Source organism: Narcine bancroftii, chromosome 7, assembly GCF_036971445.1.
Source record: "Narcine bancroftii isolate sNarBan1 chromosome 7, sNarBan1.hap1, whole genome shotgun sequence".
Lineage (NCBI taxonomy): Eukaryota > Metazoa > Chordata > Chondrichthyes > Torpediniformes > Narcinidae > Narcine > Narcine bancroftii.
Window position 1 is genome coordinate 80,134,609 of NC_091475.1, and position 25,853 is coordinate 80,160,461.

General features: G+C 44.9%; 1 protein-coding gene across 2 annotated transcripts in view; it reads right to left on the minus strand.

Annotated features, from left to right (window-relative positions):
• itgbl1 (integrin, beta-like 1) overlaps positions 1 to 25,853 on the minus strand; it is a 209,054-nt gene that overhangs the window by 36,079 nt on the left and 147,122 nt on the right. For both annotated transcript variants that reach the window (XM_069892397.1, XM_069892396.1), the window contains exons 9-11: positions 23,234 to 23,350; positions 7,333 to 7,479; positions 5,285 to 5,401 (exon numbers count right to left, since the gene is read on the minus strand). In XM_069892397.1, the coding sequence (XP_069748498.1) occupies positions 5,285 to 5,401; positions 7,333 to 7,479; positions 23,234 to 23,350 (381 nt within the window). The remainder of the gene's footprint in view (positions 1 to 5,284; positions 5,402 to 7,332; positions 7,480 to 23,233; positions 23,351 to 25,853) is intronic.

Consider the following 25,853-nt stretch of genomic DNA (forward strand, 5'->3'; position numbering starts at 1 on the left):
CCGATAGTCTACGGAGATCTGCACTTCTCTCTCAAGTTTGCCTCAAGGCATTCGCTGTCATCAGGGACTGTGCAACTTACGAGTCTGCCATAGAAGGCTTAAAGGCCTGTTATATGAGGTCTCAGATCGACGTGCTGGCGAGGCACCAACTGTCTCAACATTGGCAATATCCAGATGAGTCACTGGACGATTATGTTCTTGAGCTGTGGGCCCTGACCAGAAAATGCCAATATGAAGCAGTCACGGCCCAGGTGAGAGAGGAAGAACAAATACAGGACACTCTTGTGGCAGCAGTGAGGTCGAGATACGTGAGGCAGTGACTGCTGGAGTTGGGGAATAAAGACTTGGCCAGCACCCTAGAGCTGGCGGAAGCACTCGAACAGGCCCAAGTGGGAGCTGACGATCACACGGGTGAAAGCAGTGCCTTTTCAGAGGACCAGGTCATTGGGGCGCCGGCGACCCCCGCAGCCTCAGCGCCAACCGCTGCGGCTACGCATGACCAGGGATGCTACTTCTGTGGACAGGTACAGCATCCTTGTGCCTGATGCCCCACGAAGGTCGCCGTGTGCTCAGGATGCATTAAACGAGGGCACTGGATGAAGGTCTGCTGGGCCAAGAAGAACTCAAAGAGGGCGACTGTGTGTTCGACCCCTGAATCGGTGCTCGACCCATACCCGAGTCCCAAAATGCCGGCCTCAGCCTCTCCGTGCTGTTTGCCGCCAGCATCTTGCTGCACCTTGTGGCAAGACCCGCCACTGGAAGTAAAGCTTTGCAAGAAGCAACGGCGGCCATCTTGTTGTGCCTTGAGGTTGACGCCACTTAGTCCTCCTCAGATCGAGATGGAGGTCAGACATCTTGCTGCGCCTCGTGGTTGATGACATCTTGTCTGTCCATGGGCCAAGAGGAGAGAGTTGACTTCGGCATGGGGAACAATGGGGTTTCTGGAGCACTGGCATTGGTCATCCTGGATCAGGCAATACCTCACCAATTGAATAACTCGACGATGGAGGTAAGGTTAAACAGACACCTGACTGATTGCTTGGTAGATGCTGACTTCACTGAGAGCTTTATAAACTCTGCGACTGCTTTGCGGTACAATTTAGAAGTGTATCAGATAGACTATCATATTTACCTAACTTCGCACTCGCACTCTGTCACGATCCAGGGGTGTTGTATAGTGCATCTAACTGTAAAAAGGGGGGAATTTTGTAAGTTCTGATTGTATGTACTGAAGGATTGTGTGCTCATCCGTTGCTGGGCCTGGGACTTCCTGTGTCACCGTAAAAGCGTGACCATGGAGTACTCGGCCCCACACTTCCTCCAATCAGTGTGGAACAGAGGGTCCGAGAAGCCAGACGCCACATGCGGTCTCTCCTCCCTAAATATTGATCTCCCCATTGTTTCCGAACCTGACTCCTGATCGCAAACCAATAGCCACAAAGAGTAGGCGATACAGTGCAGGGGATCAGGAATTTATTAGAGCTGAGACACAACAGCTGCTCAAAGAAAATATCATTGAGCCTAGCAACATCCCAGGTGGTAGTTGTGAAAGGGAAAGAAAAGTCCAAGATAGTGATTGACTATAGCCAAACAATTAATTGTTTCACACTCCTGGACACATACCCCTTCCCTCGAATTTCTAACATAGTAAACGAAATTGCACAGTACCTGGTCTATTCAACCATCCACCTGAAAGCTACATACCATTAGTTACCAATCCGTTTCAAGGACTGCCCCTACACAGCATTTGAGACAGACGGAGGGCTTTATCAGTTCTGGAGAGTCCATTTTGGTATCACTAATGGGGTCTTGGTCTTCCAGAGATAGATGGACAAAATAGTCTAAATGTTTGAAAATGGTCAAAATGTTTGAAGGCCAATTTCCCTTAGCTGAACAATGTCACTATTTGTAGACACTCTCTTGAAGACCATGATGCCAACCTCCAGAAGTTTCTCCACACGGTCAAATCCCTGAATCTCACGTACAACTCCAATAAGTACTTGTTCCGGACTAAACGTCTGGTGATCGTGGCCTATGTGGTGGAGAATGGCATTATTGGCCCTGACCCCAGTATGATGTTAGATCTCCTGATCCTGAAGACCATGAAGGCCTTAAGGAGATGCCTGGGCTTTTTTTCCTACTATGTCCAGTGGGTCTCTCACTATGCGGAGAAGGTCAACCCCCTCTTAAAATCCACCTCCTTCCCATTATTGGCTGAAGCCCAGGCGGCTTTTGACTACGTTCAGAGCTACATCACAAAGGCCACCATGCATGTGGTGGATGAGAATGCACCCATCCAGGTGGAAAGCGATGCCTCTGACATAGCAGACCGGTTGTTTTTTTTCCCCGCACCTTACAAGGCCATGAGCTTCGGAAACCATCATGGAGAAAGAGGCTTAGGCCACTGTAGAGGCCATCAGGCACTGGAGGCATTACCAGGCCAGCAGAAAATTTACACTGCTTACCGACCAGCGATCAGTGGCATTTATGTTTAATAATGCAAAAAGAGGCAAAATAATGAACGATAAGATTGCCAGGGGGAGATCGAACTTTCCACCTATAATTATGACATAGCAGACAGGCCAGGTACTCTCAATGAACCTCCAGATGCCCCGTCAAGAAGAAGCTGTGCCTCTGAACACACTGGCCAGTTGTAGTCATTGCACAATGAGCTTTGCCACCGGGCATCACTCGCATGGCTCATTTCGTCAAGGCACGCAACCTTCCCTAAACATCTGGCGATCGTGGCCTATGTGGTGGAGAATGATGTCATTGCGCATGACCCCGATCGACATCAGGGAAATGACCAGGTCCTGCCTGGTCTGTTCGGAGTGCAAGCCGCACTTCTACTGCCCTGACAAAGTGCACCTGATAAAGGCATCCCACCCCTTCAAACAACTCAGTGTCGATTTCAAGGGTCCCCTCCCTTCCACCAATTGAAACGTGTACTTTCTCGACATCATTGACAAGTATTCATGTTTTCCGTTCACCATCCTCTGCCCAGACATGATCACCACCATGGTTATCAGGGCCTTGCACTCTATTTTCACCCTGTTTGGGTATCCCAGCTATATCCATAGCCACCAGGGATCATCATTTATGAACGAAGAGCTATGCTCGTAAGAGGCATTGCCTCAAGCAGGACAACTAACTACAATCCCTGGGGTTCAGACATGTTGAAAAGGAGAATGTGACTGTAAGGAAGGCCAGGAAATCGGCTCTCTGCTCCACAGGCCTTTCAGACTCACACTGGCGAGAAGTCTTACCCACAGCGCTCAACTCCATAAGGTCGCTCCTCTGCCCTGCAACCAACGTAACTCCTCATGAACTTATGTTCACGTTCCAGAGGAAATCCACATCCAGGACCACTCTCCCAGCTTGGCCTATGGCACCAGGGCCAGTCCTGCTAAGAAATCACATGAGGAAGAGCAACACAGACCCCCTGATCAAGAAGGTGCACCTGCTGCATTGCAACCCAACGTATGCCTACGTGGAATACCCTAATGGCAGAGAGAATACTGGCTCGATCGGAGACCTGGCATCCACTGGAACTAAGGATCCGATGCCTCAAACGAGCCAGGAATTACCAAGTACCCCAACCAGGGTTCTGGTCGTCTCTGCTCGGGAAGTGGTCCAATCCATTCTGTGATCAGAGTCGGAGGCCTCAAGACCCAGTTACCCTGTACCACAGGGGGTCCAGGAAGTTCAGGAAGCTCAAAGTCCTCCGGTACTGAGGCACTCAACCAGAATAACCTGACCCCCTGACAGACTCAACTGGTAAATATTTGTAAATTATTAGTTTATTTTTTGAAAGAATGGTCTCTGTTTTCACCCGCAGGTTCTATTCTGAAGGAAGGGGGTGAATGCAGTGAACTGGAATTCACTGTCTGTGTGTTGTTCTGATGGCTGGCTCCTCCCCTGACTCCACCCTCACCTACCCCAATATAAACCCTGGTTTTCCCACCTTACCTCAGATTCACCTGAGGACTATTGTGTCTACTGGGCATTAATTGTAAGCTAGTAAAAGTGTGTTTGTACTCCTCACATATCTCTGAGAGCAAACAGTCACGTTACAGGCTGGAATTCTAAATTTAAAAGAAAAAAGATGTAAATACCTATCAAGTCAGGCCACAGCTGTTGGGTGAGGAATAGAGTCAACAGTTCAGGTAAGATAACTCTTCATTGGAATGCAACTTTAAAAAGTCTCAAACATGCTGGCAAATTCCCACCAGATCAAGCTTCTCCACATCGTTGACCCTCCAGTTTCTGACCCTCCCCATTTCTAACCATCCCCCTCTGGTCCTCACCTCTTCTGATCCTCCAACCCTTGATCCCTCCCTTCTCTGATTCTCCCCTTCTCTGACCATCCTTTCGATCTCTGTCTGACCTCTCCATCTCAGACTATCCTCACTCTGACCATCCTCCTCCACTCCTGACCCACCTCTCTGACCTTCTCCACCTTGATCCTCCCCATCTCTGACCACCCTTCCACTCCTGACTCTCCCCACCCCCAATCCTCCCCATCCCTGACCCTTCCACCTTTGACCCTTCCATTCTCTGACCCTTCCCATCCCTGGCCCTCCTCATCACTGACTACCCTCCTCACTTCTGAATCTCTCTACCTGACCCTCCCTCTCTGATCCTCCTCACTCCTGATCCTCCCCATCCCTGACCCTCACTGCTCCTTGATCCTCCTTGTCTCCTGTCCCTCACCATCTCTGACCCTCTCCACCCCTGACCAAACCCATCTCTGACCACCCTCTCCATCTCTGACCACTCTTTTCACCTGTCACTCTCTCCTTCCCACCTTATCCTCCCCATCCTTGCTCCTCCTCATCTCTGACTACTGTCTCCATCTCTGATCAAGCACCTCTTCCAACTGTCCTGAGTTTCCACATTCCCCAAATTCAGATATTTCCTACTCTCCCAGCTGTAACCTCCTTCCACTGGTGGCCATGGGTTAGGAAAGTAGCAACATTCCCTACAGCCTTTCTCAGCATGCACTGAGGTTGGGGCACCTCTATCTAGACTCTGCTCACTGCTGTGGCTGCCCATCATTTCTGTGCCCTTCTCAAGAACAATCACAGATTTATAATGATTGAGCAACACCTGCTTTTTTGGGGGAGTTCCACCCTTCAAACTCCCTCTGAGTGAGGAAGAGTTCTCCATATCCTTGTGTGGACTGGCTTTAAGCTTACCAGACATCTTGAGAGAACGATGCTACAGAGATGGTGTTGAAGGAAGAGAAGGCCAGAGAGCTCCAGACTCTGACTCCAGGGATTACCTGTGCAAATGACACCTTGATATTCATCACACTGCCGGTCGTCGCATTCACAGAACTCGCCGGAAATGTACCACTGCTGGGGAGAGCCACACATACACCTCCCACAGTGGCAGGAACCTGGGAAGGGTTTGAAATATAAGGTCAGTGAGATCCAATACCAGTGCCACGAGTGTCCGTGCTTTGACCCCACCCACCATTGTCCCAATCAGCTGAGGTCCGGCAGCAACTGAGAACCTGACCATCTGCCGAGGCATTTGAGAGGTGTGCTCGAACTGAAGTACAATGGCAGGAAGGTGGGTGGCCAGGGGAATGAAGTGAAGGGGATCAGCAGAACCAGAAGATGGGGAGTGAAGTATAAAATCCTACGGCAGGCCCTTTGGCCAACCTCATCCACGATGACCATGATGCCCACCTACCCTAATCCCATTTGCCCACAAAAGGCTCAATACGATACACAAGGCTTGATATGAGAGATACCCTCAATTGTCCTCCTATGCCCTGGGATAAAAGGTACCAGCTATCTATCCTATCTGTGCCACTCATCATTTTAGAAACTTTATTTTCTTAGTCTTTAATATAATACTTGGTGGTTGGTGTGTTGTGGAGCAAACGAAAAATGAAAACCACACAGAAGCTATGGGTTGAACCACTTCTTTAATGGAACTCTCCGAGAGCTTACCCAGCCTGACTCCCGTGACCCTTTGTGGCCCATCTCCCCCCCCACTGAGACCACTGTGATGTCAGCCCAGTGCGAGCCTGCACCTCCGTGATCCAGTTCACTTGTGGATCAGTGCAGCCTTGACCTTTATTTGTTTTTTCTCTGTTTTAATTTTAGTATTAAATATGCTTATTATCATTCAACATGGATAAAGTAGGGATGGGGTTTAGATTTCTCTCTAATTGGAATAAAATTATTAATATGTTTATAAATTGTGGATATGTTTTATGATTCCTGTATCTTCTTTTTTAATGATTGATTCTGTTATTTACACTTAACACTCCACAATTGCTTTTTGTACTTTAATGTTTTTTTTCTGCTTTAAAATCAACCTAATAAAAATATTTTAAAAAGAAAAAGAAACAAACTTCTATCAGATAAACCCTCTTCCTCCTGCATTCTAATCTCTCTTTATAATGATAATCCTCTATTCTAGGCAATATCTCTTCTGCTCTCTCTGTTACACTGCATCTTTCCAGTGTTGCTGTGCTCTGGGGAGTGCTGCCTGAAAGGGCATGGAAGTAGGTTCAACAGAAACTTCGCAAGGAGAAATGTGTTCAAAAGGGAAATGATGGTGTGTGAGTGAGAGAGAGGGAGAGAGTATGAGAATATTCACAGTCTCTTCACCAGGTTGTGGGCATGGTACTATCCCCAGCAACACTAGCTGTAACACCAAGGATCACACACTCACCTCCAAGGGAGCAATAAAACAGGGACATTTAAAGGTCCCTTAGATAATCACATGGATATAAGAAAGATGAAGGGTTAAGGGCTGTGAGCAAGGGAAGGTTAGATTGATGGGGGAATATATTTATATAAGTCGGTAAAACATTGTGATGCACTGTTCTATGTTCTAAGGGAACGCTGCACTTGAGAGAAACTTTCGTTGGAACTAGAAGATAATCAGCTGCCATTGCAATATCCAGAGCCAAAATCTATTTCCCAGTAAAGATCATTAATGACCAACTGTTTGTGGGAGCTTACTGTGCACAAATCCTTGATCCTTCAGGGGCTATGAACCATCTTGGTAATCCTGTAATGGTAAAAACTTTGAAGAAATGTAGTCATTACTTATCATTACTATTGCTTCAGATTAGCCTACCTTTCTACTGCTGTCGGGCTGGGATTTGAACGCATGTCGGTGCTAATCTCCCAGTAACGTAGCCCTAATAAAACTACTGCACACTGATATAATGCACAGTTCTTTCAGAGAGACAATGTAGGGCCTTGGCACAACAGTGGAGGGGAGGGGGAGGGGAGAAGGAATGCTCTTTTTTTGGCGAGTGAGTCTGCAATACCAACGCGAAAAGGAAGAATAATCCTGTCTCACCTTTTCCAGAGCAGATTAATCCATCGGGAGACTCGCACAGACTCCTGCTCTGCAGCTTCATCAAGCTGCAGGCTCTGGGGTGCTCACAGTGTTTCCCGAACCAGTCATCATCGCAGATACACCGACCACATGAGCAGATGCCATTCCCTGTCAGGAGGTATAACCCAAATCAGTGACTGTTAGGGACAAAGCCAGGATGGGTGTGGGGGAGAAAACTATCATCTGCTGCAAGCATTGGATATGTGTGGGAATATCAGCTCCTGTAAGATGCAGCCGTGTGGAGATGTCAGCACTGGATCAGCCCATAAAATCAGTGGAAGTTCACCCCAAGTATATTCCTCAATGGTTAAATTTAAGTGTAACTGAGTACATTAACTTCAAGAGAAACTAGTGCTCGTTAAAACTACCACACTGTAACATTTTGAGAAATGTCCATTATCCCAAGTCTTCCAAATTGGTTTCTTTATTGACTTATCAAGTATATCCATCTGGGGCCCTTTAATGTTGTCTAGTCAAAGGTAGCTAACAGCTTCAATGAGTTCTGTCACCTCACCATTTCTAAATACTGTTACTGATAACAGGGCTCTTAACTTTAATATCCAATGAACTGTCAAATTAATCCTCTGCAGTGTACACAGTGACCAGACAGGATATTGCTTGTCCAATTTAAGATGTAGACACTGTCCAGGACGCACAGAATATTTTAGTGAACACCTCAACTGCATCTATTGGACAATGAAAGAGATATTTGTTGTGCCTGGTACAAAAGTTAACTGTGAAAGCTTGGAGACAATGAAAGCAACATAATATTCAGCTCCATACATAGAACATAGAACGTTAAAGCACAGTAAGGTCCATTGGCCCACCATGTTGTGCCAACCTACTGTATATAAAGTCAAGTTTATTGTCATCTGAGTGAATAAATACAACCCGCCGAAACAACATTCTCTGGTCTCAGTTTAAAAAAACATGCAGACCCACAACCAGTCAAAACACACATACAGAAAAACAATACATATGAAGGACAAGTATTCATATATGCACCAAACAAAAAAACTAAACTCTCCCTACCTCACAACCCAGTATTTTTCTTTCATTAATTTGCCTGTCTCTGAAATGCCTCTATTGTTGGAGTCTCCACCGCCAACCTTGGCAATGCATTTCAAGCATCGACAACTCTCTGTGTAAAAAACAGATATCTCTGATATCTCCCCACAATTTTCTTCCCTTCTCTTTGTAAAGATGTCCTCTGGTGTTTTTTTTGTCCCGTCCTGAAGAAGAGATGCTGACTGTCTACCTCATCCATGCCTCTCAAGTGTCCTCTCATCCTTTGATCCAAAGAGAAAATCCTCAGCTTTGCTAACCTTGCCTTGAAAGACATATTATCCAATCCAGGCAACACCCTGGTAAATCTCCTCTGCAGCATCTCCATAGCTTCCAAATTCTTCCTGTAATAAAGTGACCAGAACTGAATATATTATTCAAAATATTGTGATGTTTCTTTTATTGTAATAAAGAAATGGTACTTTTAAAATAACTATACTTTTTTAACTTTAGAACTATAGAGCTGTAGAACTTATGACCTTGTGGAAGCATTCACCTTGATTCCAACAAGCTGCAACAAACTAGTCTCTCACTCCCACTAGTGGTCAGGAGAATCATTTGCACTCTATCATTACATCCCCTTTCCTTGAGATGTTTCTTTTTCTTTGGCTTGGCTTCGCGGACGAAGATTTATGGAGGGGGTAAAAAGTCCACGTCAGCTGCAGGCTCGTTTGTGGCTGACAAGTCCGATGCGGGACAGGCAGACACGATTGCAGCGGTTGCAAGGGAAAATTGGTTGGTTGGGGTTGGGTGTTGGGTTTTTCCTCCTTTGCCTTTTGTCAGTGAGGTGGGCTCTGCGGTCTTCTTCAAAGGAGATTGCTGCCCGCCAAACTGTGAGGCGCCAAGATGCACGGTTTGAGGCGTTATCAGCCCACTGGCGGTGGTCAATGTGGCAGGCACCAAGAGATTTCTTTAGGCAGTCCTTGTACCTTTTCTTTGGTGCACCTCTGTCACGGTGGCCAGTGGAGAGCTCGCCATATAACACGATCTTGGGAAGGCGATGGTCCTCCATTCTGGAGACGTGACCCATCCAGCGCAGCTGGATCTTCAGCAGCGTGGATTCGATGCTGTCGACCTCTGCCATCTCGAGTACTTCGACGTTAGGGGTGTAAGCGCTCCAATGGATGTTGAGGATGGAGCGGAGACAACGCTGGTGGAAGCGTTCTAGGAGCCGTAGGTGGTGCCGGTAGAGGACCCTTGATTCGGAGCCGAACAGGAGTGTGGGTATGACAACGGCTCTGTATACGCTTATCTTTGTGAGGTTTTTCAGTTGGTTGTTTTTCCAGACTCTTTTGTGTAGTCTTCCAAAGGCGCTATTTGCCTTGGCGAGTCTGTTGTCTATCTCATTGTCGATCCTTGCATCTGATGAAATGGTGCAGCCGAGATAGGTAAACTGGTTGACCGTTTTGAGTTTTGTGTGCCCGATGGAGATGTGGGGGGGCTGGTAGTCATGGTGGGGAGCTGGCTGATGGAGGACCTCAGTTTTCTTCAGGCTGACTTCCAGGCCAAACATTTTGGCAGTTTCCGCAAAGCAGGACGTCAAGCGCTGAAAAGCTGGCTCTGAATGGGCAACTAAAGCGGCATCATCTGCAAAGAGTAGTTCACGGACAAGTTTCTCTTGTGTCTTGGTGTGAGCTTGCAGGCGCCTCAGATTGAAGAGACTGCCATCCGTGCGGTACCGGATGTAAACAGCGTCTTCATTGTTGGGGTCTTTCATGGCTTGGTTCAGCATCATGCTGAAGAAGATTGAAAAGAGGGTTGGTGCGAGAACACAGCCTTGCTTCACGCCATTGTTAATGGAGAAGGGTTCAGAGAGCTCATTGCTGTATCTGACCCGACCTTGTTGGTTTTCGTGCAGTTGGATAATCATGTTGAGGAACTTTGGGGGACATCCGATGCGCTCTAGTATTTGCCAAAGCCCTTTCCTGCTCACGGTGTCGAAGGCTTTGGTGAGGTCAACAAAGGTGATGTAGAGTCCTTTGTTTTGTTCTCTGCACTTTTCTTGGAGCTGTCTGAGGGCAAAGATCATGTCAGTAGTTCCTCTGTTTGCGCGAAAGCCGCACTGTGATTCTGGGAGAATATTCTCGGCGACACTAGGTATTATTCTATTTAGTAGAATCCTAGCGAAGATTTAATCTAACAACATAACACACTAATACACTAATACACTATTCATTTGAATTTATAGTTCAACGCAAATGTAAACACACACATAAGCAGCACAAACTTTTTAAGTGTGCATTTCTTTTTCTTTTAGAGATTAGGTCAGGTGCTTTGATAACACGTGTGGATCCTCTTAACTCAGGTGCTTGTGTCGGCTCTGCTGGTTCACTACTGTCTAGCACTGGTGGTGCTTCCTCTGTTGCTGTGCAGGCTGGATCTTCTGCATTTATCTGTACCTGCAGTGTCTCTTTTTTTTAATATTTTATTTATAACTTTTCAAACTCTGCCAATAATCCATAATAATAAAAACACACTACATTTTCCAATTATATACAAGCTTCACCGTTGAGTCCAATTCCACTACCCCCCCCCCCCCCATTCTGCCCCCTTATCTCAATTAATACATCCAGAGACAAAATTAAATAGACAATTACCCTAAAAAGAAAGACCGCAATAAGTTAGTCCTCGGCCCCTATTCCTGTAGAATTTTACAGTGTCCCTTTAACTTCCTGACAAATTAGGGACATAAGGACCAAAAAGTAAAATAAAACAATTAGACACAAAAAATTCCTACGAGACAGTAAAAACAAACTCACTGAAAGAACAGAGATTGAAAGATCGGGACCCAACCACCAGCCTCTAGGTCTTTGAATTTTCATGACTCAACCTGATTAAGATGATCCCCCTCCCCAACCCCCAAAGGAGAGGGTAGGACAGAGTGACAAAACACAAGGAACTACACTATATATTTTCCCCCATGTGATGCAGGTACGGTTGCTAAATTTAAAGGAAGGTGTCGTATTCCCCCCTTAAGTTGTTGGTAATTTTCTCGAGGGGAACAAAGCTCTGCATTTCCGCATTCCAGCACACAATGCCTAGTTGAGGGTCTGACTTCTAAGCAACCGCTATGCACTTTCTGGCCATCGCCAAAGCAATCAACAAAGATTGGATCTAAAATTTGGACAGCTTCATCGTAAGCTTTATGTCCATGATGTTTCCCAATGAAAACAACTCTGGGTCCTGTGGAAATTCTTTATCTATGATTTTTTTCTAGGACTTGGCCCAGTTCTACCCAAAAGGACCTCACCTTGGAGCATGACCAGGTTGAGTGCACAAAGGTTCCTGTCTCTATGCTGCATCTAAAACATCAATCTATAATTTCTAGTTTAGCCTTGTTCAATTTCTGCGATGAATTGTACAACTGGTTGGTGTTGAAAATTATACTGCACCAGCCTGTATCTAGTATTAATAATTGAGGTCATGCTGTCATGACACAGGTCTGAACAGCACCGTTCATCAATCGTTACACCTAAGTCTGACTCCCGCCTTTGCCTCGATTTATGAAGACCCGGCTTCGGGCTTTATGCTTGAAGTAAAAAATACATTGACGTAATAAACTTACGCATGTTCCCCTTTCGAATCAGGGCCTCCTTGCCACTGCACACCGGTAGGACCATAGCTAGACCTAATTTGTCCCTTAAAAAAGACCTTAACTGAAGATAGCAAAAGAATGTCCAGTTTAACAATTTATTTTTAAGTTGTTCAAATGACATAAGATGCCCCAGCTCATAACAGTCCTCAATACACTTGATCCCTTTCTGGCACCAGGTGTCCAGGATCTTGTTACCTATTGTCAATGTTATTAAACCAATCTGACTCAGGGGTGCTTTTGATGACAACTCCATTTTAACCCCAATGCATTGATTAAACTTGTTCCACACATAATGAATACGCTTTAATAAGAGGGCGTCTTCATTGCCAGATTAACAATTTAGAGTCCCATTTATAAATAAAGTCTTCTACTATCTTCTTGCCTATCGTGTGTAGACCAATTTGTGCCCAGGAGAGTATATCTCCTCCCTCAAAGAGTGAGGTGCCTATACCTCAACTGTGGTGCCCAATAAGTCTAGTAATCTCAGTCCACCCAGACTGTAATCCCAGGACAATATCTGCATGGAGACCCTGCCCATTCTCCTGTTCCAAATGAACCCACTTACCTGTGAATTAATATTCTGAAAGAATCTCTGGAAGAGGTACTGAAGCCTTGGAAACATGCTCATCCTGATATAATTGACCCTGCCCACCAATGTGATAGGCATGGTCATCCATCTGTTTAGGTCCTCCTCAATTTTTTTGAGCAAAGGGTTATAATTTAGCTTGTATAAATTTTGTAGATTATTGTCCACCCTGACTCCCAGGTTCTTTATTCCCTTTTGTGGCCACTTCCATTGACTGTTCTCTTTGAATTGACTATAGTTCCCTTTTGTAAGTGGCATAATTTCACTCTTGTCCCAATTAATCTTGTACCTGGAGATTTTCCCATAATATTCCAGAGTAAAGTGAAGGTTGGAGAGTGAGCTTGCTGGGTCTGTCAGATATATCAACATGTCATCAGCAAATAGGTTGATTTTGTGTTATTCCCAACCCACTCTGAACCCCTTGATGTCCGGATCTCATCGTAAGGCTTCAGCCAATGGTTCTATTGCCAAAATGAATAGAGCTGGAGACAATAGACACCCCTGTCTACTAGATCTCAGTAGTGGGAAGGCTGGAGATATTACCCATTGGTCACAACTTTAGCTTTGGGCATGTGGTGGAGCTCCCTGACCCAATTTATAAAGTTGGGCCTAGCCCCGATTTCTCCAGTACCTTAAACAGGAAGTCCCACTCTAGCCTATCAAATGCCTTTTCAGTATCAAGGGCCATGGTTACACTTGTGTCATCTCTTAACTGTTCCAAATGTATGATGCTCAACAGTCTGCTTATGTTATCTGCAGCCTGCCTCTTTTGTACAAAGTCCACTTTGTCTACATTTGTTAGCTTCAGCAAATGTTTCACCAATCTATTTTCCAGAAACTTCACAAACATTTTATAGTCAGTATTCAGCATTGAAATAGGTCTATAAAAGGACGGTTTCAATGGGTCCCTATTTCTTTTAAGAATCAGCATAATAATTGCCATTGAGAAAGATTCTGGGAGGGTATGGGCTTCAACTACCTGATCCACCACCTCCATGAAGATGGGCATCAAGAGATCTTTGAATTCCCTGTAAATTTCAGGGGGGGGGACCCATCCTCCTCTGGAGATTTGCCAGCTTGCAACAGATTCAATGCATTTCCTATTTCCTCTTCTGTGAAGGGGACATTCCTGATCTTCCTGACCTTAATTTGGTAACTCCAATTTTGACAGGAAATCATCTATTTTCTCAGTGAATCTGATTTATCCAATTTTTTTTCATAAAATTGTCTGAAGGCTTCATTTATCTCCTTCGGCTTATATGAGATCCTATCATCCCCTGACTGGACCCCATTAATCATTCTTGAGGTCTGCTCTGCCCTCAGCTGCCAGGAGAGGACTCTATGGGGTCATTCTGCCTCGATCTTAATAAGACCTTCTCTGTCACATATGTTTGGAGTGCTTAAGTTTTTTATTTGTGAAAGCCTTTTATCCTTGACCATCGTCTTTGCCCTTTTTCTCTTTTTAGCTGTTTTGGGGATTCATTCCGAGGCATCCTATTTATCCCAGATACAATTCCTCTCCCTCACCAATGCGTCCAATTCATCTTCCATCCTATTTATTTTGTCCTCATTTGTGTCCACTCTGTTCTCTACCTCTGCCATTCTTACAGTTAGGCCTGAGAGGGCACCCTGCACCTTGTCCAGTTTGTTGGCCATGTCCTGGGCTCTTCTGTCCACGGCATGGAACAGTCTCTCCTCCATGAGACCCAAGGCCTCCAATACATTGCATAAGGAGGGCTTCATGCACTCCTTTTCTCTTTGTCTTGCGAACAAGTCTTTTCCAGGACTCCTGGCCTCATGGCTAGCTTTTTCATGATGCTGTTGCTGCCTCCATCACCACTGCTGTCTCCAATGTCACTGTTCCCATTATTAGTGCTTGCTGCATCTCCCGACCTGACGCTGGATCTCCTTAAGCCCACTGCTTCCTGACTCGACTTGGTTCCCACGCTTCCCAGTCACTCCGTCCTGCTGCTGCTGCTCCAGCTGGCTGCAATGCATGTGTCATACCTGACGCAAATGCGCCTAACCTGGAGCTTTTGCAGCGGAAGGGGGCCCCGTGCCTGCCCCCCCCCACCCCCACTCCTACCACACTGCTAGCTGCTCCTCGGGGCAACTGCCATCTGTTGGTCGGACCAGGGTAGCATTACTTCCTCTCCCTTGTTCGGTCTTACCTGGACCTCAGCACTGCTGTGGGGCGGGCTGCACAGGCTGCGTGTTATCCTCCACAGTGGGCCTTGAGGTGACTCTGCATTTTCCCCACCATGAGGCACCTCAGGTCGATCTCCTAGCATCGTAGCTGATTCCTTGCTGCTCTTGCTGGCAGTTTTATTTCTTTTTGTCATCTTGATGTCCTGATATCCTGCAATGTCTCTTGAATTTTCAGCAGGCTCTTTCATTCCTTCTCAGTATTTGACCTTCCTCTGTTCTGATGGTGTAGGATCTTGGATTTACTACCACCAGAACAGTGGCCTTCTTGTCCCAGGTGTTGGAATCTTTGAGTTTCACTGTGTCATGTGGTGCCAGTGGCCCTAAGCCTACTGCTGACTTGTCATCTTTTGCTTTTTGTGTCTAAGGCAGACACTTTTGTTTCCATTTGACATCTTTGACATCTCTGTACTTGTTTGGGTCTGCAGAGTAGGGAAGTGTGGTGCATTGTCCACGTCCCATGAGAAGCTCAGCAGGTAACATGGCACATGCAAGTAGTGAAGCTCTGTAGCTCAACAGAGCTAGATAAGGATCTGAGCCACTGTCTTGTGCTTTCTTGAGCAACTGTTTAACAATGTGAACTCCGTTCTCTGCTTTATCGCTTCACTTTGGATGTACAGAACTTGAAGTCACATGTCGAAAATCATACCCTTCAGCAAAGTTCTGGAATTCTCTACAGTTTTAGTATGGTCCATTGTCACTGTAGACAATTTGAGGAATTCCATGTCTTGAAAAGATCGTTTTCATATATTTGATCACACAAGCAGCAGACGTATTAGGAAGCAGCGCAATCTCCAGGTAGTTCGATAGATAATCAATAACCAACAAGTAATTATCTCCATCCACGTGGAGCAGATCAGTCCTAACTTTCTGCCATTGCTCTGTTGGAACATCAGTTATGATTATGGGTTCCTTTGCCTGCTTTGTGTGATGTTTCAAACAGGTCTCACAGCTGGAAACCATCCTGTCAAGGTCAGCAGTTCTGGCCCTCCTCTTGGATTTTTCATTTCTATTTTTCTCATGCACTCTTTTCAGCATCTTTGTTGCAGTTGATTGATGAATGATAATCCTGCTCTGTCTGAGTAGAAGCCCATTGACAACACTCAGCTCAGCTCTGATGTTGTAATATGGCTGACATTCACCACTGGGCCACCCTTCATTCAGATTCTTGATAACCTTCTGTAGAACTGTGTCCTTTTCTGTTTCACCTGCATTTCATGTCAGATACAGGAAGAGATTGAGTGATCAGATTCACATGAAGATGTCTCTGTGGAACTCTCATTACGTACTTCACTCTCCATTTTTTCCCTGGATAATGCATCAGCTAAACAATAAGTTGCCCTGGAGTATACACCAATTCAAAGTCATAATGTTGTAGCTTCTTTGGATTCTCGAAGACATTGCACTGAGATTTTTCTTGATTATCACTATTAATGGCTTGTGGTCTGTCTCTGTCATGAACGTTGGTAGGCTATACATGTAACTGTGGAATTTTTTGAGTCCATAAACTAGACCTAGACACTCTTTCTCGATCTGTGCACATCAACATTCAGATGTTGTCATCATCCTTGATGTGTATGCTACTGGCTTCCAATCTTCTCCCACAGCCTGATATAGTACAGCACCTATTCCATCTTTTGAAGTATGCATAGATATTTTCATCCTTCTGGATGTGTCAAAGAATGTCAAAAGTACTGGTTTTGTAGTTGGAATAGTCTTCTGTTGTCCCCATTCTTCCTCGTGGTTGTCTGTCCACTTGAATTCACATTTGTCCTGTAACAATATCTTTAGGTACATTGTTTTGGAAGTCAGGTTTGGTATTAATTTACCAATGAAATTGATAATTCCCAGCACTCTCAATACCCCTTTTTTTGTCAGTGGATCTGGGCATCTCTAAAATTGCTTTCACCTTGCACTTATCTGACTCCACACCTGCCTCTGACATTTTATCTCCCAGAAAGATGATTTTATTCACACCACACTGATATTTTTCTCTGTTTAACTTTTTAATCCATAATTATGGATGCTTTGTAGCTCTTTGATGAGCCTGTTATTGTGTTGTCCTTGTGTGGATCCCCATAGAATCATGTCATCCATGTACACACGTACCCCATTTATGCCTTCTATGATGTGCTCCATTGTCCTGTGGAGTTGAGGAAATTCCAAAAGGCATCCTCAGACAGGAGTATCAGCCAAATGGTGAATTTTGTGCTATCATTATTCAATTTTATTTTCCAGAAGCCATGTGGTGCATCCAATTTAGTGAAAACTTTGCACCGGCCATCTCACTTGTAATTTCATCCCTGGTCGGAATCTGATAATGTTCTCTCTTTATATTGGCATTCAAGTGGTTTGGGTCCAAACACATGCATTTGTCACTGTTCTTCTTTTTGACACACACCATTGAATTCATCCATTCTGTGGGCTCCTCCACTTTCTTTATGACCCCTAGTGACATAATTCTGTCGAGTTCCTGCTTGAGCTTTTCTTTTAGTGGCGCTGGAACTCATCTTGGTCCATGCACTATTGGCTGTGCATTCTCCTTTAACTATATCTTATAGTGAACAGTAGATTCCAGACACCTTGAAGATGTCTGGAAATTGATCTAGTATTTCCTCTATGCTGTTCTGTGCATTAGCACTGTTAATGTGGTACATCCTCTTGACTAGACTTAAGTTTTCTCATGCTTTGTCACCAAGGAGAGATTCATGTTCATCTGGGACCACTGCGAACCAAAGCTGGTGCTCTTTATCTTTAACTTTCACCTTGAGTTTACATGTACCTTTTGTGTTGATGCTCTGTCCATTGAAGGTTTTGAGCTGTAAAGGATTTGCATAGATGTATGGCTTTATCTTCAGTGCCCTGATGTCATGCTTACAGATCAAACTGACCTTTGCCCCTGTTTCCAGCTTGAAAGGAATATTTGTTCCATTTGTATGTAATGACACAGTCCACATCCTGCTCGACTCTATTCACACTTGGCAGTTCAGTGTCATCTGTTGGTTTATAGTCTTTCTGCACTATTATGCCATTGAAGAGTGTTTCACTGAGCGCAGTTTCTTCTATAGTGTGTACAGTTTCACTTCTGTTTTGTTTCCCTTTGGAGAAACATTGTTTTGCATAATGATTCTGCCCTTTGCACTTATTACAAGCTTTTCCATGGGCTGAGCATAGTTTTAGTGCATGTTGAGTGCCACATCTTTTACAAATAAATGTCTCTCCATCTTTTTGTTGTTTCCTATATCTCATTTTTTTGTTTGTGTATGTGGACACACACTGTGGCTATGGCTACACCTTCATTTTCACTTGCTTTTTCACTCTCACCGAACTTTTTCGTATGCTGCAGAGCTATTTCATTGGCGTTGCACATCTTCACAGCTCCAGCCAAGGTAAGCTCTGTCTCTCGCAGCAACCTCTCTCTCACTTTCTTATCAATAATCCTGAACACAATTTGATCACGGATCATTGAATCTTGCAGTGATCCAAAATTGCATGTTCTTGCTTTTAATTTTGTCCATTAAAAAAGTATCAAAGCTCTCTCCCTGTAGGTGTGTGTGCAAGCAAAACATGCATCTCTGGAACGTTTCATTTTCCTTTGGTGAACAATATTCATCAAATGTCTTGATAACCTTGTCGATCTTGCCCTGGTCTTTATTAGCTATAGAACTATCGAGCTATAGAACTCATGACCCGGTGGAGGCATTCATCTCGAATCCAATGAGCTGCAACAAACTAGTCTCTGACTCCCTCTAGTGGTCAGGAGGATCACTAGCACTCTATCACTCCAAGTGTGATTTCACCAAAGATTTATAGAGCTGCAACATTATCTCCTGACTTCTGAACTCAATCCACCAACAAATGAAGCCCAGCATACCATAGGCCTTCTTAACTATCCTATCAACCTGCACAGTGACCTTGGGAGATCTAGGGATTTGAACCCTAAGGTCCCGCTGTTCTTCCACACTGTTAAGTGTCCTACCATTAACCATGCACTCTGCCTTCAACTTTGACATTCCAATATATATAATCTCACACTTATCCGGATTTAATTTAATCTGTAATATTTTTGCCCAACTCTGCACCCTGTCTATATCCTGTTGTAACCTATAACAACCTTCAACACTTTCCACAACACCTCCAACCTTCATATTACCCATTAATGTATTGTCCCTCCTTTCACTTCTTCATCCAAGTCATTTATAAAAATCACAAAGAGAAGTGATCCCAGAACAGACCACTGTAGTCACTGACCTCCAGGCAGAATACTTTCCACTACTATGCTCTTCTTTCTACAGGCAAGCCAATTCTGAATCCAGACAGGCAAGGTTACATGGATCCCATGCCTCATTACTTTCTGAACAAGTCTCCCTTGCCATTTCCCTGGAACTCACAGGGCGACCGGCACCGGCGGGCCTTGGTGCCCCATCTTTGGTGGTAGGAACACCATCTCTCCTTGGACTCATCCCTGCCTCTTGCCTGCTGCTCCTATCTCAGGTCTGCCTTGGTCTGGCTGTGAGACTTTGAGACGATCCCCATGGTAGCCGAGCATTTCTGTTTCTGCTTCCACAGAATATCTGCCCGTGCTGCGACTTTCTGGGAGTCACTGAAATCTGTGTCAGCCAGAAGCAGTTGGATGTCCCCAGGCAGCTGCTCCAAGAATGGCTGCTTGATGCACGGTTCATGGTCTCCCAAGAGGGCCAGCATCTCATTCATGAGCACTGACAGGGATCTGTCCCCAAGCCCATCTGCGAGAGTCCGAAGGTATTGGTTAATAGCTCTTTGAAGGCAGTGTAAGTGCCTTCCGATGGTGGCCTGTGTATGAAGTTGGCCACTCCGTCTGCAGTCTCTGGATCTAGGATGCTGACCACATGGTAGTACCGTGTGGTCTCAGATGTGATGCCCCAAATCTGGAACTGAGCCTCAGACTGGTCGAACCACACATTGGGTTGAACTGTCCAGAAGGTCGGGAGCTTGAGGCCGACTGTGCTGATCGCTGCTTCTCTATCCATCGTTGGGTTTAGATCCTGTCTAAACCATCGGGGTCACCAATTGTAGCCATCTGCTACGAAGAAACACACACTCGCAGTGTGGGAAGTTAAGCTCTGACTTTATTGAGGCTGGAAAGGTTCCTTTTATACAGTTGGAGTTCCCACCGTTTGATTGATTGGCTGACATCAGCCGCATGAATAACAAAAACGGGAACATTCTTGCATATGAATAGCCTTTTTCCCTGGCCTGGTGTTGCTTTGTTAGCTGGGTAGCCTGGCCAGTGCCATTTTAGGGCTGCTGGTCTTGTACCGTCTCAGCTTCCAACCGCGCTGGTTCGCGATGCTGGGGTTGCGTTAGTGAGTTACGCTGCTGTTTATTACCTTGCACTGTGCCAGCCCGATCTCTGCGGTTGTGGGCCGCCACAGTTTAATCCATATATCACACTCCACTAACTGACCTTGTAACTATGCTAATGCTGTTTTTAGAAATGGAAAAAGGCCCATGGATATTTACACATACAAGTTCTTATCTTACATACCTGAGTTAATCCCAAATGTCTCCTGACCTGGGCCAAGTCTTGTAAACTTGGTGCTCTCTGACCTATCCCAGCTCCCTGGACAGCCATGCTCAGTTTTAAAAGATAACCCCCTTGCTCTGTTTTCAAATCTCTTTGGGGCTTACTCATCTCAGGGCAGCAGAGTTAGCTTAGCGTTTAGTACGACTCTATTACAGTTCAAATGTTCAAATCCGCCACTGACCGTAAGAAGTTTGTACATTCTCCCCATGGCCTGCATGTTTTTTCCAGGTGCTCCAGATTCTTCCCACATTGCAAAGACACACGAGATTAGTAGGTTCATTGGGTGTCATTGCGTGATACAGGTTCCATGGACCAGATTTGCCTTCTACCATGCGATATCATTGTGACCTTCTCCTGTGCTCCTCCCATTCTGCCTGTTCATCTTAGATTCCCATCACTCCCCCAATGGCAGCTGTGCCTTCAGCTACTTGAGCCCACCCACCCCCCACTCTGCCTCTCTTTGACTGAATATTTGACCACCTACCCAGGTATTCCCTGTGCATTAATTATAGTTTCTATGACACCCAGTGGGGTGTTCTGCTGCATTAACTTACTATATAAATGCCATCTACTTCTGTTGTTTTCACCCAAACCATACATTAATGAAAACAGCTTTATTCTTTTCTTCATTTCCAGCCAAGTTATTTCTTATCTTATATTTCATATTTATGTTGACACCGTAGGCAGCTGTTCGGCACTTTGGGTCCATGCTGGCCTCCATGTAAGCCCCTACCATTTTGTTATTTTTCCCTGTAATCCAGCAAATTATTTTCTATATATCATGCCCGTTAACTGCCCTTTAATTACTTTTGCTATTCAGGGCAATGTACAGTGTCTAATGATCCCAGAAGCATATCGAAAGGATGTGGGAGGAAACTGGAGCTCCCTGGGGAGCTGATGCAATCTCAAAGAGATTTGTACAAACTCTGCATGGATGGCAACAGAGGTCAAGCTTGAACTCAGGTCAGTAGAGTTGTGACTAACTGGTGCTCCAAAGTAAATTAAATCAAATTACTCCACCTTCCCCGTAATTTGCTAAACAACATAAAATATAACATCACGGCACATCAAGCTTATGTACTGCAAGGTAAAAAATCGATTGTTAAACACAGTTAGTGCTTCACTGCGCATATATTTAAAGAGTGAACTGAATTTGCTTTACTCATCACACGTATGAGACATGACACACGTTTTATGTCCCTGCTGCTATCCTGAGAAGGAATGGAATTGGCCCAGAGGGAGGGCAGCAAAGATTCAACAGACTGGCTTTGTTTTTTGAGGAGAGATCGAGTAGATGGGAACTGAATTCTCTGCAGAGAGGCGATGAGATCTAATTGAAGCTCACAAAATTAAGGGTGGCACTGTTAGTGCAATGGTTAGTGCCACACTATTACAGCACTAGCGACTTGGCATCAAATCTGCTACTGTCTATAAGGAGTTTGTACGTTCTCCCCATGACTGCGAGGATTTTCTCCAGGTGCTCTGGTTTCCTCCCACCTTCCAAAAATGTACGGGATTCATACGTTAATTGGGCACCTGGGTGTATTTGGCGAGCACAGGCTCGAGTGCCAAAAGGGCCTCTCGCCGTGCTGTGTCTCTTAAGTTTAAAAAAGAACTTAAATCCTTACAGAGGCAGACATGCACAAAAGAGGTTCCCCCTGCTATGAGGAGTCTCAGTCTCAGAGAAAGGGATAGGCCATTTAGGGGTGAGATTATGGGAAATTTCTTCAAGCAGAACCTTTGGAATTTGCTACCTCAGAGGGCTTTGTGTGTTCAGTCCAACATTTTTCTGGATATTCAAGGGATATGGGGAAAGAGCAGGAAAATGATTCTGAAGATCAGCCCTGATCTTTATGAATAGTGGGAAGGACCGAGGAGCCTCCTGCTCCAATTCCTTACGCCCCTTTGTCAGACTATATTTATAGTGACACATGGAATGGCAACCACTGTGGGGAGGAAGCAGTGGGCCCTATGAGGGATCCACCATACATCCTGCCTCTTTGGACTTGGATTGTGGTCAGCCACCATGAACCAGTGTCTTGTGGCATGGAGTCAAAACAACAACCTCTGTCTCAACATCAATAAGATGAAGGAGATGATCACTGACTTCAGGAGAGGGGGAAGAGGCCATACTTCTGAATACATCAATGGTGCTGTGAAAAGAGAAGATATCTTCAGGTTCTTAGGAATAAATATGTCCAACGGCCTGATGGCTTTGGGAACGAAACTGATGGTCAAGAACACATCAAAGCCTCTACTTTCTTCGAAGACTATGGGAGTTTGACATGTTCCCATATCCCTCAAAGACTTTTATAAGTACACCTTCAAAAGTCGACATGCTGAATCCTTCCCGGCATGAGCTGCTCTGCTGAAAATCAGAAGCTGCAGAAGGTAGTGAATGCAGTGAATGCAGTTCAGAACTTCCCTCCCCACCATGGTCTCCATCTACATCTCCCCACTGCCTAGGAAAGGCAGCCAATGCACTGAAGGACCCATCCCACCCCAGACACACTCCCTTCTCCCTCCTCCCCTAAGGAAGAAGGCTCGAGTGAGAAAGCATGCACCAGACAGTTTTGTCCCCAAAGCCATCAAGTTCCTGAATGAACCCCAAAACAGTGCTACTGTGTTCCACCTGCTTCATACCAAACGATTTTTTTTCATTGTAACTCTATTCTCTGTAAATTTTGTTCTCATTCTTTGACTTTCTATGGATGTATTGTAAGACTGCTCATAGAAGAAACTTTCTCACTGTATTAGGTATAAGGTGACAAATAATCTTACTGCTCACAGGTGGGAGATCCAGAACGACAGGTTCCACATTACCAAAAGAAATTAACCCACTCACCACCGCAGATGATTCCCTCACTGTCCTCACACTGCCGATCATCACACTCGCAGAGTTTTCCGTGGACTCGGTCATCCCCAGGGGGGAAACAGAAGCACTGCCCACACATGCATTTTCCTGCAGGAAGATCAGTCTCAGGGTTAGCTTCCTTGAAGACAGAAATGTGAGACCAACACTGATAGCATGGTTGACAGGTTGTGGTGAGGCAAAGCTAAGAATCACCGCAGTTCCAACCTCCCTGGGAACACAGGAGCTTAATCCGTGAGTTGCCCATTAAACTCCCTGCTTCAAATGCAGACTGGTATTTAATAGCATAAGGAACCTTCTTTGCCTAGTTCCAGTGTATCCTGCCAGTGGAAATAGCCTCTCTGCTTCTACCTTATCTATTCCTTTCATAATATTATATACTTCTGTAAGATTCCTCCCCCCAATCCTTCTAAATTCTAAATAAAAGGGTGGCACAATTGGTGTAGCGGTTAGCGCAATCCCTTTACAGCGCCAGCGATCGGGTCCGAGGTTCATGTCTTCGTTGTCTGTAAGGAGTTTGTTTGTTCTCGCAATGTCTGCATGGGATTTCCCCAGGGGCTCCGGTTTCCTCCCACTGTTCGATATTTTCTGGGGGTGTAAATTAATTGAGTGTAAATTGGGTGGCACAGACTCGTGGGCCAAAATGGCCTGTTTTTTTTTATTTAAAATTTAAATTCCTGTATTTATTGTTTATCATTACCAATTAAACTTTAGAGCTCACAGCATGCATAACTAAATATATGAATCACATTATTACTGTTGAAAATTTTTAAAAAGTCAAACTCTTATTTTTGGTACTCTCTTTCCATCGGTGTTTCTCTCACTTTGGTCTTCATCTACACCTATTTCATCCAATCTCCATCACCATTGATTCTGATTGGTGAAGGAGTTCCGTGTGACAGTTTGTGAGCACCCCTTCTTGTAGACTTAGCTCCAATAAGGCCAATGGAGAACCCAGAAGCAGACAAAGAATTGCTGGAGGCACTCAGCAGGTCAGATATGGGTAGGAATGGTTACCTCAGTGGTCAGGGTCTGAATTCTTCATCAAAACTAAAATAAAATTATTAAAATAACATAGATAAAGGGGAAAGAAGCTGGAGGAAGGGTCTAGAAGTGATAGGACAGAAGGTGTGGAAGGTGCAGGCAGTAGAGAGAGAGAGAGAGAGAGAGAGAGAGAGAGACCATTGGGAAGTGGAGAGAATTGGGGAGAATGAAAAGTTGGAGACAGAGAAAAAAATAAAGTGCAGGAGTAGATAAAGAAGAGTTTGGAACAGTGGAATCAAATGAGGTGGCAGGTTACCTAAAATTAGAAAAATAAATGTTCATTGCATTGGATTTAAGGAGGAATATGATGTGTTTTTCTTCAAGTTTATGTTTAGTCTCACCCTGACAATGGATGAGGCCAAGACAGACATCTCACTGTACCGATAGGTGGGGGAGATGGAATTATTAGCGACAGGATGCTCAAGTTTAGACCTACACACAGAGCATAGGTGTTCGGCGAAGTAAATAATGAGTCCATTGGTTTAGTTTATGTTAATGATTGTATAATCATTCGCCTCCAGTCAGACCGCTGTGGGCGAATCCACAAACACTCAGTGACTCTGAAGGGACTCTCTTTTGCCTCTCTTTTTCTCTTACAGTAAGGGGCAGCAGGTGACACTTATAGCAAATATTTGCCTTTCGTCGGCAGAAGGCAATTTTGTGTAATATTACATGTTCTGTACGATTGATTACCTGACAATAAAGAAATCTTGAATATTGAATAAATTAGACCCCAAAATCTTGGTAGAACCCCAATTCTTTGAAACAGTGGCCAGGAGATCTCAGTGTAACATCTCATCCAAAAGACAACACTTCTGATAGAGTGGAATTCCTTCAATACTCCACCAGAATTGACAGCCTGGGTTTTGTTCTCAAATCTCTCGAGTGCAGGTCTCACTCACAAATCTGGGTCGGAATGCAACCCCCTGAGATAGTATTGATGAAGGGTCCACACCCAAAAAGTTGACGGATCATTTCTTCCCATGGATGCAGTCTGACTTGTGAGTCCTCTAGCAATTCATTAACCCCTTTTCCACTGAAACTTTGTCCCAAGAATTGACAGCCAATTTACTGGTTAAGGGTCCAGTGGAAAAGAAACAATCAGTACGTTGGCATCACATGACATAAAATCTCGTTGAGGATTGACAGCCTCGGCCCCTGCTTATATCTCTGGCATCAGCTGATGCTAGTGTGATGATAAAACCAGTGGACAAAGGACAAGATGTAGCCTTGAACTATTGTTGAAGGTAGACTCTCCTATCCCTGGGGATGATTTGTGGTCAGTGGGAAAGCAGTTTGTGTCCCAGTTAAAAGTAGCCCAGTGGAAACAGCAAAAATGGCTTCTTTAACCATGGCACTGCACATCCAATTAATTGGGATGTCAATGGAAAAAGGGCAAGTGTCTGCTCTGAGGTAAAAATCGATCAACAAAGCCAAGAGCTTTGCCTCCGTGTTCTGAGCTCCACTTAAACCAAATGGCGAATCTGCAGATGCGGTTGATTTGAAGGAGGATCACATCTGGAGACAGTGAGTTACTGTGATAGCTGTT